This window comes from Genypterus blacodes, unplaced genomic scaffold (genome assembly GCF_046128005.1).
Source record: "Genypterus blacodes isolate CSIRO-AG114 ecotype Tasmania unplaced genomic scaffold, CSIRO-AGI_Gbla_v1 ptg000039l_1, whole genome shotgun sequence".
Taxonomy (NCBI): domain Eukaryota; kingdom Metazoa; phylum Chordata; class Actinopteri; order Ophidiiformes; family Ophidiidae; genus Genypterus; species Genypterus blacodes.
In genome coordinates this window covers 1,026,424-1,044,341 of record NW_027466852.1, presented here as the reverse complement: position 1 = coordinate 1,044,341, position 17,918 = coordinate 1,026,424, and the positions used below count along the sequence as shown (strand labels likewise).

General features: G+C 44.4%; 2 protein-coding genes across 2 annotated transcripts; one reads left to right on the top strand and one right to left on the bottom strand.

The window, feature by feature from the left end:
• Positions 1-1,725: 1,725 nt before the first annotated feature.
• gatb (glutamyl-tRNA(Gln) amidotransferase, subunit B) lies at positions 1,726-13,925 on the bottom strand. The gene is made up of 13 exons (XM_076147791.1): positions 13,776-13,925; positions 13,392-13,545; positions 13,180-13,293; positions 8,625-8,823; positions 8,375-8,497; positions 8,176-8,289; positions 7,228-7,312; positions 6,676-6,720; positions 6,029-6,221; positions 5,751-5,884; positions 2,354-2,432; positions 2,116-2,250; positions 1,726-2,031 (listed from the first exon to the last, which is right to left on the bottom strand). Exons 1-13 carry the CDS (start codon positions 13,922-13,924, stop codon positions 1,888-1,890), a joined length of 1,668 nt encoding a protein of 555 aa, XP_076003906.1. The 5' UTR covers position 13,925; the 3' UTR covers positions 1,726-1,887.
• A 130-nt stretch (positions 13,926-14,055) lies between these two features.
• Positions 14,056-15,186, top strand: dctpp1 (dCTP pyrophosphatase 1). Its single transcript, XM_076147960.1, has one exon. The coding sequence runs from the start codon at positions 14,172-14,174 to the stop codon at positions 14,721-14,723; it is 552 nt and encodes a 183-aa protein (XP_076004075.1). The 5' UTR covers positions 14,056-14,171; the 3' UTR covers positions 14,724-15,186.
• Positions 15,187-17,918: the final 2,732 nt, after the last annotated feature.

The following is a 17,918-nucleotide window of genomic DNA, read 5'->3' as shown; positions in this document are numbered from 1 at the left end:
GAAATATTTGGTTTGGTTAATGCCAACATGAACCAAAAATGGATGACATGATGGTCTGTTAAAGTCTAGTAAATGTAGTAAAAAGAAAATCAAGAACTTGTTTTATTTACATAACATTAAATAAACATTTGACCTGACAGCTGTGTAAGTCTATGAATTACCAAGACTACAGCTGGTGATCATTTTGGATGCTTTTAAGACTATGGTGTTAACCTTAAAGTTCATTTCTGGATTGTACTTTATTTTTCTCCAGTCAATCTCTACTTGATTCTATGCAACCAATGAATGACAAACATGCAGTAGGATCTGTTCTCTCTCAAAAAGTCCAGATGTAAATTTGTATCAATGATTTCTTTCTGGTAAACAAATGTTGCAGTGCACTTTATCATGTTTTCATACTACAGTTACACACAAGGCCTCAAGCCCAAGTCCACAATCACTGTGGCTTGAGATGGGTATTTTTATTTTTATTTTTTTTAAATCAATCTGTTCTTATTCCAAAGATTCAATTTCATCCTGCCCGACAGAATTTGGCCTCAGATTTCTGTCCCAAGGTGTGATCAGGTTTGACTCGTCCTGTTTCTGCAGGTGTCCCAGACACTAAAGGAATGCCTCTTTTAATAAAGACAACTTCTGTCCAATGAAACGGTTGTACTGAATTTCTCTGTTATTGTTTTGTTGCCTGACACTAACAATGTATTTATACCTTTTTCACCAGAGGTGGTTTGGGTTGCTTTCCCTGTTGACAGCAATGTCCTCATTAGAAGTAAACATGTTGCAGGACTCTCAAAGTTTCTGATTAAACCTGGACAGTGGAACAAAGTAGATGTGCAGCTGAGACTCTCAAGGTACACAGAGCGTTTAAGATCAGACATGTAACTTGAAAAGGACAAGTTAAAGTTGATGCTGTACACTAACATGTAGGTGCAGATGTGATGTTTCCTCTAATACAACAATACAAAGCTGTAATCCAATGTCCTGAGCTTCATTAGTGCCAGATTATTGTCACACCCAAAGCTGGAGTGCCTACATTGTGAAGGACAAAAGGAAAATCTGTAACATGTGATACTGGACGCTGATGATGACCCAGCATGAACCTTGACTAAAGCCCATCAGCAGTCACATGCACCCGCACAGCAGTACAGCAGTTTATGATTTAATGTGACTTGGTATTTCCTTTAAGCCAAATGTTGGAAAACACAGAGCTGGTCTCGTTGAAAAGGAAACCCATAAAAGAAGTCATACAACCATTTTGAACAAATGCAAGCATGACACACAACTTGCATGAAACAAAACGAAGCACATGAATGACACACAGTCTTATACACATCAACCACAAGAGGGTGCTCACTGATCACACTCACGCCTGCTTAGTCAAAGGCAGGATCTTGCCTCTCTTGATGAGTGACTGTTACATCAGGATTGTAATCTTCTCCCTCTGTGAGTTTTGACTCACTAAATGAGCATTATGGCCCGTATGGCAGCGTTTAAAGGGACATAAAGTTTGAGGGGTACACTGAATTATATACAGGCCTTTAAGGAATCACATCTGAAGGCCTTTACTTTTTATAACACTGCGGCAGAGACTCAGAAACATCTGGGTTACTGTACTGATAATATGAAAAGCTTTATTACTTTTAATCTCATACATAAATACAGAAAGAGCTGTCAGTATCCAGTGAAAACATATTTTGCACACACAGCCTCATTTTAAGCAGCATCACCAGTGTTACCAACCTGCAGAACATCAAATAAGGACCAGGATGGTAAAATAAATGAAGGTTTACACCACAAAATGCTCTGCGGGAAGAGAGAGACGTGATTCTGTTCTCTCTGTTTGACGTGACTGTGCCTCCCTAACATCGTCTGCAGTGGGGGATCTGTTCTTCATGACGTCGTCGTCGTCGTCGTCGTCTTCTCCTCCAGAATGGCTCGCACCAGAACTGGGTCGGCTCTGCCTTTGGTCTCTTTTTGAACGAAACCCATCAGCTTGTTCAGAACTTTCTTGTTCCCATTTCTGACGGCGTGAACCTGTAGAGAACCACAGCAGATACAGCACGGCTCCAAGATGAGACTAGGAAAGATGCCAACGACTGTTTGTATAGGAGCTCTCACCTCATTTGGATAAGAGTCTACAATCTTCTGGCAGATGCTGTTCAGCTCTGCGGTGTTACTGACCAATCCCAAGTCCTGCTCTTGGATGATCTGCAGGGACGTCTTGCCAGATGACCTCCACATTTCCTGGAACACCTGGTTAACAAGGAAGTCACGGGGTAAACTCATGTCAGAAGAACACGCACTGGTACGTCTATCAGACAGAGGGAGATAACTGCATTATGTGCTGCTGACTGGCCTGCTTGGCGACGGATGAGGAGATGCGTCCCGTTTCCTGGAGTTCCAGCAGCTCTGCCAGGGCAGAGGGAGAAATCGGACTGAAAATGAACGAGGATGTAAGTTAATAACCGTTTACAAGATATACAGAAGACTATGAAGACATAACAGGAGGGTGAGAGGGTGAGAGAGAGAGAGAGAGAGAGAGAGAGAGAGAGAGAGAGAGAGAGAGAGAGAGAGAGAGAGAGAGAGAGAGAGAGAGAGAGAGAGAGAGAGAGAGAGAGAGAGAGAGAGAGAGAGAGAGAGAGAGAGAGAGAGAGACACAGGAAAGAGATGGAGTCTGTCAACATTTGTGATTTGACTATAGTGTGTTTGATTTTCCACGTCCTTTTGTTTATTCCCCAGGCTACCAGACACAGAGAACAGAATCAAAGATCATTTGACTCTATGGCTGAGTGGAGACGAGGCCAGACGGTCCCGAGCTATTTTTCCCTCCAAACCTGAACCAAAACACTGGGGGAAAATAGATGAAAAGTATCCATCATGCAAACACGCCTGCCCGTTCCCCTGTTTATATGTCAGGGAGAGGAGCCCTCGTTATACTTCCCCACTTTCAAACCCCCCGCATCTTCTGCTGGTGCATTAATGTCGACCCCGGTGGAACATTTCATACGCCTGTCACCATCCTGCCACAATCTGCCACTGGACCCACAGTGGGTGTCCCCAACAGCAAAGTCTGCTTAATGACACGTCTGGAGTTTTTACCTTCTCGCCTGTCGAAGTGATTCACTTGGTTCTGATTCAAGGGCTTGGAGGCAAACAGGGCCAAAAGGAGGTTTGGGTTGCGTTCAGTGTTATTCAAATGTTCACTGACAAAGGTTTTCTAAGTCTGCGTAGTGAATTAGTTGTTGTAAACATTAGAGAGCATTATTATTGTTTATCTGCAGCGAGGGTTGATAGGAGTCCCCTATAGAGGAGAGGGAATAATAATGAGGAGGTTAACAGCGTGCTTGAGTCGTTGCAAACAGGGTAAACAGATTTCAATTACGTTTTGTAGTGCATTTGTCAACACTTTGGCCTATATCTCAAACACCGGGACAACAATTTTCAGCGGGTCAGTCGCTGCACGTTAACAGATAAGGCTGGAAACATCCAATGTCTATACTGATGCAGGAGTGTGAAACACTTATAGATCTATAAAGAAGATGATGTCTGCATTACTGGCTTAAAAGAAATGATTTAAGAGGATTCAAATGGTTGACATGCCAAATAATCAAAGAGCACTTTGGCTTCAGATGTTGCCAGAATCATCACACCGACAAACAAGAAGACATTTGCATTTCCTCTTACTTGACATCTTGTAATTTTCTTCTAGCTGCCAAATACTCAAACGTGTGAGCTGTTTTTTTTTCTCTTCCATTTCTTTCCCACCTGCCGCTCGCCCGCTCTTTGTTTGGCTTTTAAACTCTCCCCCCCTTTTCCTCCAAGGCAAACAGAAAACGATGCAGGAATAAACAGCAGCTACTTTGTCCTTTACACAGATTCTTCCCCACAATCTGGAGTGGCAGATAAAGTAAAGCTCACAGCATCTGCGCCGGCGTTTCGGCCCTCAAACGTGACTTGATTTCCTGCGTTCCCTCATGACTCACAGCTTTCGATTAGAATACATTACCACAGAATTACTACCATAAAAACCATTTGAGTCGAAGGCTGCGGGTTTTAACATGAAGCTTCTGCAGTTCTTCATCTAACCAATGAGCTTCATGAACACCACACAGATCTGTCGCAGCACATTTTCCCCTTTAGCTGCAATCTCCTATTAAACTGCCATTGTAGGGAAAATTACAAATTGAGATGAGTGTGTGATATTTAGTACCACAGTGTGACGTAAACACACACAGCTGGAGACTAAGCCACTGATGTAACCGGATTTGTCAAAACAGTTTTTCCTCCCATCGAGTGCAGCAGGGATTTCTAATTGACCGACAGAAATAATTAGGAAATAATCAATGATTTATGAATTTGCATGTTATTATATTGTTGTTTGCCAAAAGGCCTCATCTCATCAGTATTTGCGAAGACTTCCGGTCCAATAATCCTCCGCCGTGTCAATCAAACCAGAGTATAAAGAGGAGAAACGGTCCGTGGATGCAAAAATGCAAGAATGAGGCGTTATTGTTACCGACTCAGGAGTGGAAACATCATTCTGAACAGGTTTCTGGATGAATCATTATCAAACCAGTGCAGAAGGAAAAGGAGATCAAATAAGTGAGGGTGTGTGTGTGTGTAAATATATGCTGGAGGTTGGAATCAGCAGCAAACCAAAACTTTGACCAAATGTTTGTCTGAAGTCAACTGAATATGTTTAGAATAACTCTGTGTTAAGCTCTTAAAGCCCCGTGCCTACAGGTGGCCTTCTATTCCGTTAGATTAACAGCTCCGGAATATAAACCATCACTACAAACAGGAAAACGTTAAGGGTACTTTAAGGTTTGCGGCATTGAAGACACTCACCTAGATTGTCCACTAGATGGCCTTGTAGGGCATTAACATAGGTGACAAACATTACCTAGAGAAAGTCCCTCCCGACAGGCACGAATGCTGCTGCTGCCCCCTGGTGGATGTAGCACTTTCATTTCTACTCGGAATGATTACAACTTCACAAGTAAAGGTTCTGGATCAGGCTCGGTAGATCAAGAAATAAGGGAAAGAGTTAATAAGGGGTTTATGACGTCGATTAAAACCGTTCTACATCTAAAAACAGGCAAGGAGTAGTTTCTTAAAAGGTAGAATAGATTTCACCTGATGGACACGGAATCAAAAACCAGGGACATATCAGGACATTCTTCTTGTAGCCTCCTCACTCCGACTACAGAGCGACTGCATCAAAGCCTCTCTCTCTTCTGCTCTCTCACTCAGAAATGTTACAACAATTTTCAGCGCCTGGCATAATGGGCTCGGGACAAAAGTGTAATTCCGGGACATTTTCTGTCACTGCTCTAACGGGAGCGTACATCAGTAAATGCCTCGGAGGGAAAACGAGGCAAAAGCAAAAAGCATTCACACGCAGGGAAACATTTTTTCGGGTAAAGCAAATAGGCCAACGGAAAAAACATCCTCGGAAAATTGCGCCAGGCCCCCCGACGTCAGAGATGAGAAGACTTTGTTGGATGCCGTGAAAGCGATTGAGTATTGGGTTCATCTGGGATCTGTATGATAGCACATGAAGGCACCAGACTGTCAAACTCATCAATAACTACTCAATTAGAGCTTTAACCACATGGCACTGCAGATGCCAGTGTGTGTACGAGCACCGTGCCTGATCTCAGCAGACTTCAACGCTGGCTGTTTCCAGTTAGGAGCTGGAGATGAGAAACCACTTCCTTCTCTAAGATGCGTGCGAGTGTAAACGCGCTCACCTCTGGCTCACGCTCAGATCTCGCTGCTTGAGGTGACCCAGCAGCTCATTCGCCACCCAGCCGATCACCTTCCGTGGCTCCCTCTTGGTCTCCTTCATCACCGCCTCAAAGTAATCCACCAGCCCGTCCTCGTTCTGAGACAGAGCACAGTGTGAATGCTTTCAACGTTTCCACCAAGACTTTCCGCCTAGTTTACAACCAGTTGATGCACACAGGTAAAACGATCGAGTTGGGATAATAAGGGGGGGGGTCAAGCTTGAGAAGCATCTCTCTCTCACCACCAGAGTGAAGCTGTGCTCGGGCAGGATGGCGTACATCTGCACCAGTCTGTCTCGCTTGACGCTGGGCAGCTCTGGCAGTCTTTCCCTTATCTGCTCCACTACTACAGCCTGCTGCGCGTCCATGCCAGCGGGCAACGACGCCTTATCCTCATAAACTATCAGAGGGGGCAAGTTTGGCTCCGGCATGAACCTGAGGGAAGGAAAAGCAGTAAGAGAAGGGGGGGAAGGAGAGAGGGAGAGAAGGGGGGGAGGGAAGTAGAGAGGGAGAGAAGGGCGGCTTTATCAGCAGTAGAGATAAGCTTAGCGGGGAAGAGGCAGGCTTTTGTTGTGCTACTATTAGCCTGCACATTTCACTTTCACTCCTCCTCCGTGACTCCATCGGCCTTAAACATGCCTGCCTGTCAGTCCCTCTCCTTAACTCGCGCTCACACGCGCACGCGCGCGCACGCGCACACGCACACGCACACACACACACACACACACACACACACACACACACACACACACACACACACACAGTTGCATCTAGACTGTGAATGGCGTCTCTTTAAATCTCCAGCTGCCAGTCAGGAGTCCCTACGGGGAGCAGGATCATCTTCTGATATCAGATCGGCTCATATACACACGCAAAGCCACACACTCACCGATAATCCTGCAGCCCCTCCTTGTCCCTCATAGGTGTGGTCTCTCTAGAGGGAAAGATGCAGACAGTCTACATGAACATTCAAATCAGTTGGGAAAGAAACCACACTCAAACCTTTGCCTTTAAACCAATGCAGTTAGATCAGAGCCCGACTCTTATAGACGGCATCACGATCAATATATTACTTGTACTATTTTTTAGAAGTAAATTTGATATCAGTCTCAAAATCCGAGTACTGGCGGAGTCATATCCAACTTCCTGGATATGACTCCAGGAGTAAAGAGCCAATCAGAGGTCAAAGGTACTTTCTTTAACACACTTCATTCACGAGCCAGGCCTCAGCTGTGTGAGAGCTCGCTCATTCTGTGAGCCCATAAGCCTCAGAGCAGCAGCACGTAGCTCAAGGATAACACGGGCGGACAGCAGCATCCAAATGGCCCTCTGCATCATCATTACCGCAGCTGAGAGTAACGACCCGGGGCACAGATCTCCGTCAGTGTGTTTTGTTGGCGACAGCTTTGAGGTAAAGGCTCCGGGTTCTTCACCGTCTTACCCCGATTTGGAGTCGTACGCCCTGGTCTCGTTCTGCACTCTCCCCCCTCTCTGCAGGACGTCCGTCTGTCTCTGGATCTCATAGTCTGTTGAGAGACAGAGACAGAGACAGAGACAGACAGAGATAGAGAGATAGAGAGAGAGAGAGAGAGAGAGAGAGAGAGAGAGAGAGAGAGGGACACTTTGACATTTCTAGTAAATAACAAACATCTGCTCTAATATCTTAAGTAAACCTTTCATACCTAACAGGTTTCTGACTGTTGACTGTGATAAGTGAAGGTTTTGTCTTCAATTTCCCTCCAGAATGTATTCAAGCACAGCACCGCAGTGTGTCACTTTAAAAGCTCTGTGGCAGGCCTGCATGTAAAATGGCGTAATTGTCTGTCAGAGGCACTTTTCTGCTTTTTAAGTGAAACTCCTTATCAATAATCAGAAAGCAGACTTGACACCAACCTTGCCATTTTTTTCTCCAGCCATCAGCTATGAGAACGCAATCCACCGTGTTTGGATCGCAGACTGGTTTCATCAGACGCTGCCAGTGACAATCACACTCACAGAGCCTTTACTCTGCCTTGATTTGGTTCTGACAAAAAAACATTTAATCCTCATTGTTATGAATTGAAGCAAAGCGAAAACACAAAGATAAACAAGGACTCAGCGGTGTTATTCCACCTCTGCCTTTGCTTTGTGGTCGTATTTGAATATATCTTTGCTTTGACGGTCACTTTGACCTCTTGCACGTATCAAAAATGCTTCAGCCGAGAGTAAAGCTCAGCAGTTCCTTCACGGTGACACAGCGTGTAAATGTCAACGTACATATTTGAGCTTTAATGCCACCACTTAAGACCTTTGCGGTGGAACAGTGTCAAAGGTTTCTTCCTGTTATTGAGCACGAAACACCATTCTCTGCCCTGCTACCCTTGCTTTAAGCCTCCTAATCTTTGCTCACCTATGGCCCTGGCCAGGAAGCGGGCGCTGTTGATGTTCTTCACCTCTGTCCTGACCCCCAGGGGTTCGCCCGGCACGTGCACGGACACGTTGGCGTCTACTCTCAGCTGGCCCTCTAAGGGGAAAGAGGGTAGATGTAAGCAATGGAATGAAATATGGTTTAGAGAGAGAGAGAAAGAGAGAGGGAGCGTTTTCCCTACCCGACATGTTGCCTTGACAGGTGCCCAGCGCCTGCAGGATGAGCTGGAGCTCTCTGACGGCTGCGGCGGCCTCCTCCCCACAGCTCATGTCAGGCTCCATCACCAACTCCATCAGACCTACACCTGGTGAACATGGAGACAGCTGTGCGTTTACATCTCCACTGCGTCTGAACTGTGGAGGGCCGTGACAAACCTCCACTGTATAACGTCTGTATCCAGCCAGTTTCTGGAATTAGAGTATTTGTTTTGCCTGCTCTGTTGAGGTCTATGAGCGTGTGGCAGCGCTGGTCGTCGTGGAGACTCTTGCCGCTGTCCTGCTCCAGCTGGATCTGTGTAATGCGGACGGTTTTCTTGAGCACCTGATTCCTCTTTTTCCCCCCGAGGTGGCTGTAAGTCAGGGTGCCGTCCACGGCTACAGGCCGCCGCTGCTGCGTGATCTGGTATCCAGCCTGCGGACAGAAAAACGCTGAATGATGACTGGACTCGGCGTGGCCCTCAAGCAAGAAGGCCGGAACCCCGTCGCCTCCGGGAACGCTGCTCTGCACTCTCCCAAGAACCCCATAATAGTAAATAATTAATAATGTGTAATTTCTTATGTCAAGCACACTTTAATGATGTTCTCTGAGATTTTTCACACTTCATCTCATGGGGTTACATTATGCAGCAGTAATAGGCGTAATTAATTAAGGCGGCAAGACACCGTGTCCCCCAGTCTTTAAATTAAACCCTGATGCAGCAGTGGAGTGGAGGAGCGGCCGTTTGACTCGGGAGTGTTGTGGGTCCAACGCAATCACAGAGCGGCGAGTGAACACAACACCGGTGGATTGGACGGATCCTTACTCTCTTTTTACAGACAAAATCTGCAAGATAAATATTTCAGCCATCGCTCAGGAAAGTGCTGCTCCCTGTTAATTTCTCACATTACTATGGCAACCACATCACAGGGACTTGGGTACTCGCACTAAAAGGAGGATACGGGAGCAGAGACGGACGGCGAAAACTCATTTTGTACAATGCACCTGATTGACACGTCGATCACATGCACAGCTCTTACTAATGGAAAAAGGGAAAAACCTGACTACTGGGGATTTTTCCTCTTCAATTTGTTTCCCTTTGTGGATTCCACCTTTAAATTATCTGCTTGATGTAAATAGTAGCCATCAGAAAACTCCAGATTCTCCTTTTTTAATCTTTCTATGCATTTTGTCACTGCCAGTAAAAATCTCATCTCCATTGGCTGAAGAAGTGCCTGCTAAGCACTGGCACTGCACAACTAAAGTCACTTTGCATTTTCTGCATTATCCGTCAACTTCGGTCGGCTACATAATGAAGCGGGAGGTGAGTTTGCTCCAGACTCTTGCTACTCAGATCTCCTGTCCAGTGCCCAACATCAAGATTCCCTGATTCCCTGCCGTGATGCCGCAAACATGCATCCCCATTGCGTAACATACCACGTGTGTGATGAGGCAAACACATCTAAACTCATCTAACAGTCACCTCATGTATGTTTATTAGGAAACTTCACATCTTCCAAGTAAACTAATTATTTGTGTTTGTTGGGAGATTAGTGTGGAGTTGTGCGTGCGGCATGTTATTAGAGGGCTGTTTCAAAGTTTACATATGTGCTTCGCCTGCTCTTTCACTACAAAGAGGAAGTGCTGGTTGGACAGCAGCATTAATCATTAAATGAGCAACTGTGTTGTTCTACAAAATGCAATCAGTGCTCTCTCACGGAACATATCAATAATGTACAATGCAATTTAAGAATAATTCCCTTCAAGCTGCTGCTGCTGGTTTCCTTTTATTAGCACAGACGGTTGAACTATAAAATCAGGTCATAAAATGATATCATAAAATCACTCAGACTTCCGATGATCAAACTGTTTCACAGATGAGCTGAGGATTTCTGAGGACCTGAAGACTACAAACATGGTTTCACACACAGGGAATGAAGACACAGACACAGGGCCAGTGATGCACCTCTATACATCCTTGCTGCATCATCACTGTGCACACTGAGTGACGAATAATCACTCAGTGTCGCTACGAGGCCGGTTTGCGTAAACAAAGATTTGGCAACACCAACTGACTCCCAAGATCCTGGCGAAAGAGTGTGTAAAGGACAAATCAGATCAATTTCTTCTGCCTTTGTGTCAGTGCCGATCTCAAACTATCGCACCTTGACAATGTCCAACACATACTCCCCAAAAATGCAAAACAGTATTATAATTCCTGCTATGAATGAATGAATATGAATCGCAAACGGGTGATGGAATCTTCCGTGAGCACCTCAGAGAGCAGGAGGCGCCCAACAGTAATCCCTGTGCTCCTATTCGGGGGGAATCTGGGCTGGGATTTCGAGCTACAGCACACAAAGTTTCTAAGTATCTCTACCGTGGTGGTTGAACAACGTCTCTGCTGCCACATTGTGCTTAGCGATAAGCCTGGGTAACACTGAAAGGAGACTGAAGTACTCTGTCGAGCTCTATAGAAAACAATTCAGCGCCGTCAAGCCTCATTGTCACCTTCTCACGAGAAAGTCAAGTTTGCTCATAAATTAAAGATGAGACGCCTGTGGTAGAGCTCATCTACATCAGAGGATATACTGTCAGAAAGCATTGCTCGTCATTTGCTTTTTACTGGTGTTTGGGAAAACAACGGGGAAATGTTTCTTACTGCACCTTCAGTGTTCATTTCATTATATCTGACAATTTCTGCCTCTCCAGACGGATGATGTCGCATTCCAATGTTCATCCGTTGAACAAAACAACCAATTAATTCTATGTCGCATTGAATAGCTGTCGAATTCAACTCAAACGCAAAGCATCCGTTTACATAAAGCTTTGTTTGCTGTATTGATCCATCTCGTTCACTGCTTGCTTGCTTCAAGCGAGAACCTTGGTTTGGGCCACTTTAGTGTCTGCTTTAAAGTCTCTTCCTCAGTCTATCATTATCCTTCTCCTTACCTTGCCCGCAGCTACGTTAGGACGACATCACACTCAGGCAACAGCTGACTTTGAAAATTCCAAAAAGTGAAATACTCTCGTAAAACTTTCTATGAGAAAAACCTTGATGTATTAAAAGAAGTTTCTGTGGGGCCAAGTGAGTAAATAGACGGAGCCCTACAATGTCAACATGGCAGTAAAAATGACCCAGAGGGATTGAAAGGACAGTGAGACCTTGCCATGCCAGCGCTCCATTACAGAGAGCAAAGGGAACAGCAGCTTGGCTTGTAAATGGAAATCCTGATTTAAGGGTTTTTTTTTTTTTTTGGTTCACCTCTGCTATTACGATTATATAGCAGTGAATCTTAAAACTGGGACGAAGTGTGAGGGAGATATCCATCATTTTAAGGCAAGGACACCTACTTTAAGGTAAAAGTAAAGCCCATTATGAGCATCTACTGAAGATAAGAGCCAGACATTCAGGTGTTCTTTTTCTATCTTTTCATTGTCAACAAATCCTATAAAGAGAGCAAAATCTATTGATTGTCTGTGCAGTTGAAGCCTGATATGGCGTCTCTGTCTGCGCCCTGGCACCTGTCGTCTTCCACAAAACTATTAATCACCTCGCAGAGCGACACCTTCGGCATGGTGACAAACAACAAGCCAAGCCGTTAATCAAACTTCTCCGAGCCGTCCAGGATCTTCCACTACTCTGCATGGAGTGTGTGTGTGTTATCGCACAGCTCAAAGTTGTTCCGAACACACACTCCAACGTTTGGTATCATACCTTTGAACTAAGGGATGGGAAAACAGAATAATATGTTGTTGGTTAAGTCTTTCTTTGTAATTTGTCGGCTATATGAAAAACGATAATAACCGATTTTCAGGGTAGAATTGAAAATGTATCGCTATTTTTAATTTATATGTAGTTTCGACTTTTAATCAATAACAGCACAATGTTATGCCTAACGAATCATAATACCAATCCACTTTCTGAGTTGTCATATCAGGGAAAGCACAGCTGTAACTCAAAGACATCAATGATGAAAGATTAATGTGTTCCATCTGTGTTTGACAAGGCAAACTATCTGCTGTGGGAAAAGGTGTCCCCAACACTTCCTGTGAGTTTATGACTCCATACCATATGAGCTTCACACAACTATTACAATTATGTAAATAACAGTGAGTCAGACACAAACAGCAAAAGTGTGGCGAGGGAAATGAGCTGTGGATAATGTAAAAATAGAAATGCACTGAGGGAGATGAGCTGGGGAGAGAAACACACTGGTCATTTTCTTCCACAGCCTTCTGTGTTGTTCCTTGTGTTCTTTCTTTCTTCTTTTTTGCAGTTTCAGCAAGACTCGCTCTGTATTTCAATTAGAGCTCAGGGCCAAGAGAGCTTCCTGTATAAAGTTATGATGAAAAGCTGCAGGGCCCGCGAGGAGAGCTTGTAATAAAACAGAAGCAATGATGCGGCGTGGTGCGCGGGACAATGGTGGCTCTCGGCGACTGTACACCTATTTCTACAAGAGAACATTTTGACTTGCAGGAATGAAGTCACTCGTAACATTAATAAAGGCTTTGTTTCATTTAGATGAGCCAGTGAGTCAGCGTGCACAACACCAATACCTTAGAACGGGTACACCTTCATGTAACACACTCATCAGCATGTGGGAAGGGTCTGTTCACCGCGTATCACATCCTCACCCTCAGTCTCACCCTCACCCTCACCCACACCCTCACCCACACCCTCACCCACACCCACGTCACCAGCACCAACACCCAGAGCATCTCTTTCATATTCATTCATCCAGATTTGCATGCCGCATCAGGGAAACAGATAGGGAGAGAATAACTCACAGGGAGGTCGGCGTAAAAGTAGTGTTTCCTGTCAAAAAGTGACTTCCTGTTGATGGTACAGTTGAGAGCCAGTCCCGTCATCACCGCTGCCTCTACACAACGCCTGTTCAGCACCTGTGGACCCATCATGACATTAACTGGTGACAAACACTACTGCTATATAAAGTGTATTTCTTCCAGCTGAGAGATCACAGCCTTAAAACGCCACTCACCGGTAAAGTGCCGGGTAAAGACGCATCAAAGAACGATACCAGGGAGTTGGGAGGTGCTAAGAATCGCACCGGCGAGCCAGAAAAGAGTTTAGTGCTGGATTGAATCTGAGCATGGATCTCCAAACCCACAACACCAACCAGCTGCTGGGGAGAACTGAGGAGAGGAGAGGAGAGGAGCCCAATATGAGACAATAAGAAAGATTGGAGGCAGAATAAAGGAATCAAAACCAGTTAGAATTGTTATTATTTAATTATTATTAACATTTCACTGTTACCTCACATTAACTACTGTCATCTGTTATAATAAACATTTTAGTTTGACTGTTAATACAGCTATTACTCCGAAGTATCCAAAAATATCATTTCATCATCGTGCTCACCAACCTTTTCACTTTGAGCCGTGGTTGAGCGCCGCATCGTGAGCTTGATGTACATATCCGCCGGATTAAACACGGATTAAACGAAGCCTTTGGGTAAAATATGAATATTTGTTTGTTGACATGGTATAGCATTGCATTTGCGGAGGTCGCCATGTTGTTCTCAGAGATGTGCGACTGTGGGAGTTGTAGTTTTCAAAGCGACACACAGCTAGCGCGTGATGCTCCTTAAAACTACAACTCCCAGCTTCCAAGTGGTTCCTGTTTCATTTGTGCGCGGCGTCACTTCCGTCTTCACAACTGGCGGGACTTTGAGTGCGTGGTACTCATCTGGTGAGTCTCTAGTTTATAGTGTTTTATTTGAGTTTTTACGCTTAAACGCTGAAAGAACTCTTCGCTCGAAATGGCCATGAACGGAAAAGAAGTAGCTACACTAAATGGGGACGTGTCATCAGCCTCTTCGAACGGCAGCAACGGAACTTTAACAAACAACACGCACTCGATTGAGGCGAACGGAGCAGCAGTGTCAGACTTGTCCCGCGCCAAGATGCCGAATGGGGCAGCAGGAAGGCCAGAGAGGTTCACATTCAGCGCCGAACCCACCGTGGAGGACATTCGGCGGATGCAGGCGGAGTTCACGGACGAGCGGGACTGGAACCAGTTCCACCAGCCCCGCAACCTGTTGCTGGCCATGGTCGGGGAGGTGGGAGAGGTGTCGGAGCTGTTCCAGTGGAGAGGGGAGGTGGCCGAGGGTTTGCCGGACTGGAGCGACTCCGAGCGGGAGCAGCTCGCTCACGAACTCAGTGACGTGTTGATCTACCTGGTGGAGCTCGCGGAGAAGTGTCGCGTGGACCTGCCGCGAGCGGTGCTCCAGAAAATGGCCCTGAACCGACTCAAGTACCCCGCCAGCAAGGTGCACGGCTCCTCCAAGAAGTACACGGAGTACACGGACTGAGCCACGTACCGAGCCACCATGCTGCACTTTATAACCATTCAACTGTAGATGGTGTTGGTTCTTGTACTGTTTGGGTTGGTTAAAGTGGGTCCTGTATATACTTTTCTCCTATTTGCTTGCGTATCCGCCTTAATCATGCGACGCTAAATTGTTTTCTGTTTTTATTGAAATGGGAAGTTTTAAATCCTTTTATTTTGAACATGAATATCTCATCTACAAGGTTTTCTTTTTACAGAAAATGCATGTGATGTAAACGCATATACGTTCATGTAAGCAGCACGTTGTCACGTGTTACCGCACCTTCTAGAAGTTACTTGGAATGGAGTGGAGCAGGTGAAGACATGACAAAATCCGAGGGGAATGATTGTAATGTATTTTTGTGTTTACACTGATGTTACATGTTTACATCACCCCACCTCTTCACTGCTGTCAAGCTTCTTTCCATCAGTAAAAGTCACAAATTCTGTCTGTGTGTTTCCCTTTTTAATCAATTGGCCTTCAAAGCTGATGAGGCTTGATTCAAGTTGGTTACAATTGATGCAACAAAACATGCAGTGTGTTTGCTCAACCTCATTTGTACCCCAACAGGTTTCAGACAAATCGATAGCTTGAAAAATGGCCAAACCTCCTCAAAATAAGATGTTAGTTCATTCTTCTTCTTTTTTTGTCATTCCCAAAGTGCTGACTCCACGATTTGGCCTCTAGCTCACACACTCATTAAGTCAGAAGGAAGTGCGTGAAGGAGTCAGTGGGGCAAAGTGAATTTGATTTTTGGGCTTCATCAAGTTGAGGTAACTTCCATCAATTTTTCAGATTTGAAATGCCAGGCACTGAAAAGAAATGTGTGTATGAATGGCAGTGCTGATTTGGTGTAATACTGAAATGAAACCAGGAGTAAACGGCATCAAGCACATCTTTGTATCTTGCTGTTTAGAGGCATGAGTCATCCTTTGCTGCAAAGAAGCACAGTCATGCATCACTAAATAGAGATTTCAAGGTATTTGAGGTTATATGGTGATGTGTGAAATGGAAGAAAAGGGAAGTTGTCCAATGCAGAAACTCTTGCTGTACACCTTTTTAAAGTGAAATCCTTTTGGAAGTGGTACAGTTTGGTTATACTTGTTGCTCGCCGCATCAGAGCATCGTGCATCTAAAATGAGAGGGAGATGCTGTCTAGATTGCATCCCAGTATTTGCTGTGTGTTCCAGCTGGATGGCACAGTGCAATTACAGCTGTCCCTGGAGAGTAAAATGTGCTTTTCAGGCTGCATTCGTGCGTTTGCTGCTCTCTGTAGAGCTCCTGGTCTGAGAAAATAGGCTCTGCCCAAAGTTTTCCAGAGTAAACGTCCTAAGAACATCACAGTAAACCTTATACACTTTCAGTCTGAAATAACTGGGGTATAGCACATTACCATATTCGGGTTTGGAGTCCAAGCTCCTCTGCGTATGAGAAGATAGAACATTAGAACTCCTGAAATGGTTGATGATCCCAGTTCTGACCTGAATGTGAAAGAAGCACAACTCCATGCGGGACAGAATTCTCACCTGGCATTAGGCTTTACTGCACTGAATCTATGTGCTACTTGTAGAAAGTCTTCTAGGTAAATCCAGTCAGTGGATCTTTGGTAGATCAAATATAGTATTTAACCTAAGCACAAACAAAATCAATAATACAATAAGCACTATAAATGAATTTCACAAAATGGCGTTGGGGAAAAGATATCTATAATCTTCTGTTCATGTGAGTGAATTCAGAGAAAGATTTCACATCTTCGTCATCCTCTTCTTGCTGAGTCTCTACTTTAGCAGGTATCACTGTACTGTATGTAGATGGGTTAAAGAGCAAATCAAAAGAGGAAGATATTGATGCAGATATTGATATATAGCTTTACTTCCCGCCTGGATTCAATGACAGGAATGGTATATTATTCATTACCATTATCATATTAGCCGGAAGCCAGTTTACATAGTTTGAGTGGGACAACACATTAAAGTTGTCTGAGAGATGGAACAACTTTGCAAAATGTTTGCAGTCTCTTTATGCATTTGGATCAACACATGAATACCAAGTGCATGAAACAACAAAGAGAACCTAGAAAGTCCAATTACACCTCCACTCAAACACTTAAAAGGTTCCTATTTGCTTTCCTTTGCATAAAAGTCAAAACACTCACCAGAGGCGCTGGCTCATGTGGCTAAATGTGTTTTTTACTTACCAAGAGAAAGACTTTGTAGTTGTTAAAAGGGCTTCCTGAAGGTTCTTGGTAAGTTTCTCAGGATGTCACTCCTCATCCAGACAGTGCTGATGGCTTAAAGACCTTTGATGGATCTCAATTCCACCCCCACCCCATTTGTTTTTATAAACCTGTCTGCTTAGCCAAGAAGTCATATTCTCTCCAAACCATTAAACATTTTATGGGTATATTCCTGCTTTACAGGCTACATTGCTGCGAAAAAATGTCCTTGTTGCTACATTTTATGATTTTCAATAAACTGTGTGCCGTAGACGTTGTAATGTAAAAAGGAATATTTAATTTATGGAAGATTTTGAAGTAAAACTAATAAAAAAAAGTCTAGCTAAAGCAGTGCTTAGTGCTACTGGGTTAATGAGGATAATTTAGATTTCCACAACTGCTAATGTTGTGTGAAGTGTATTGCTGTCATTCAGCTGGTTCTGTTTCGAATGGATTTTACTGCCACTTTCCGTCAGGACAAGTCCCAACCAGCCCATTCAACATTCCTGAGTAGAAGCGTGTATCAATTATCTGCAAAGGTAAACGTGATGGTGTGTGTTTAGCCATCCTATCATTACACAATATGCATCTCGCATCAAAAACACAATGTATAGCCCCTAAATATGACAATGGTGATGAGTCGGTTACACAAATGAAACCTTTATTACGGTCGTTCCTAAGTTTGTATTAGATGTGACATTGTGTCCGACCACTTCGCCTTGTGATTCGCAACAGTTGTCAAACTGTAGAGAGACTGCCAGGAACATCTGACGAATGGATCTGACAATTGGTTAGTAATAAGTGGGAAAGATCAAAGTGTGATCGCATTCACATAATGGCCAAAGGGGAGCCAAGTGCACCAAAGCTAATATGTGACAGTGAGCGACAGGAGGGTACTTTATTGATCGAGCTCTGCAACATTAAACAGACTAAAATATGAGGAGCTGACTCATAGTGCGGTG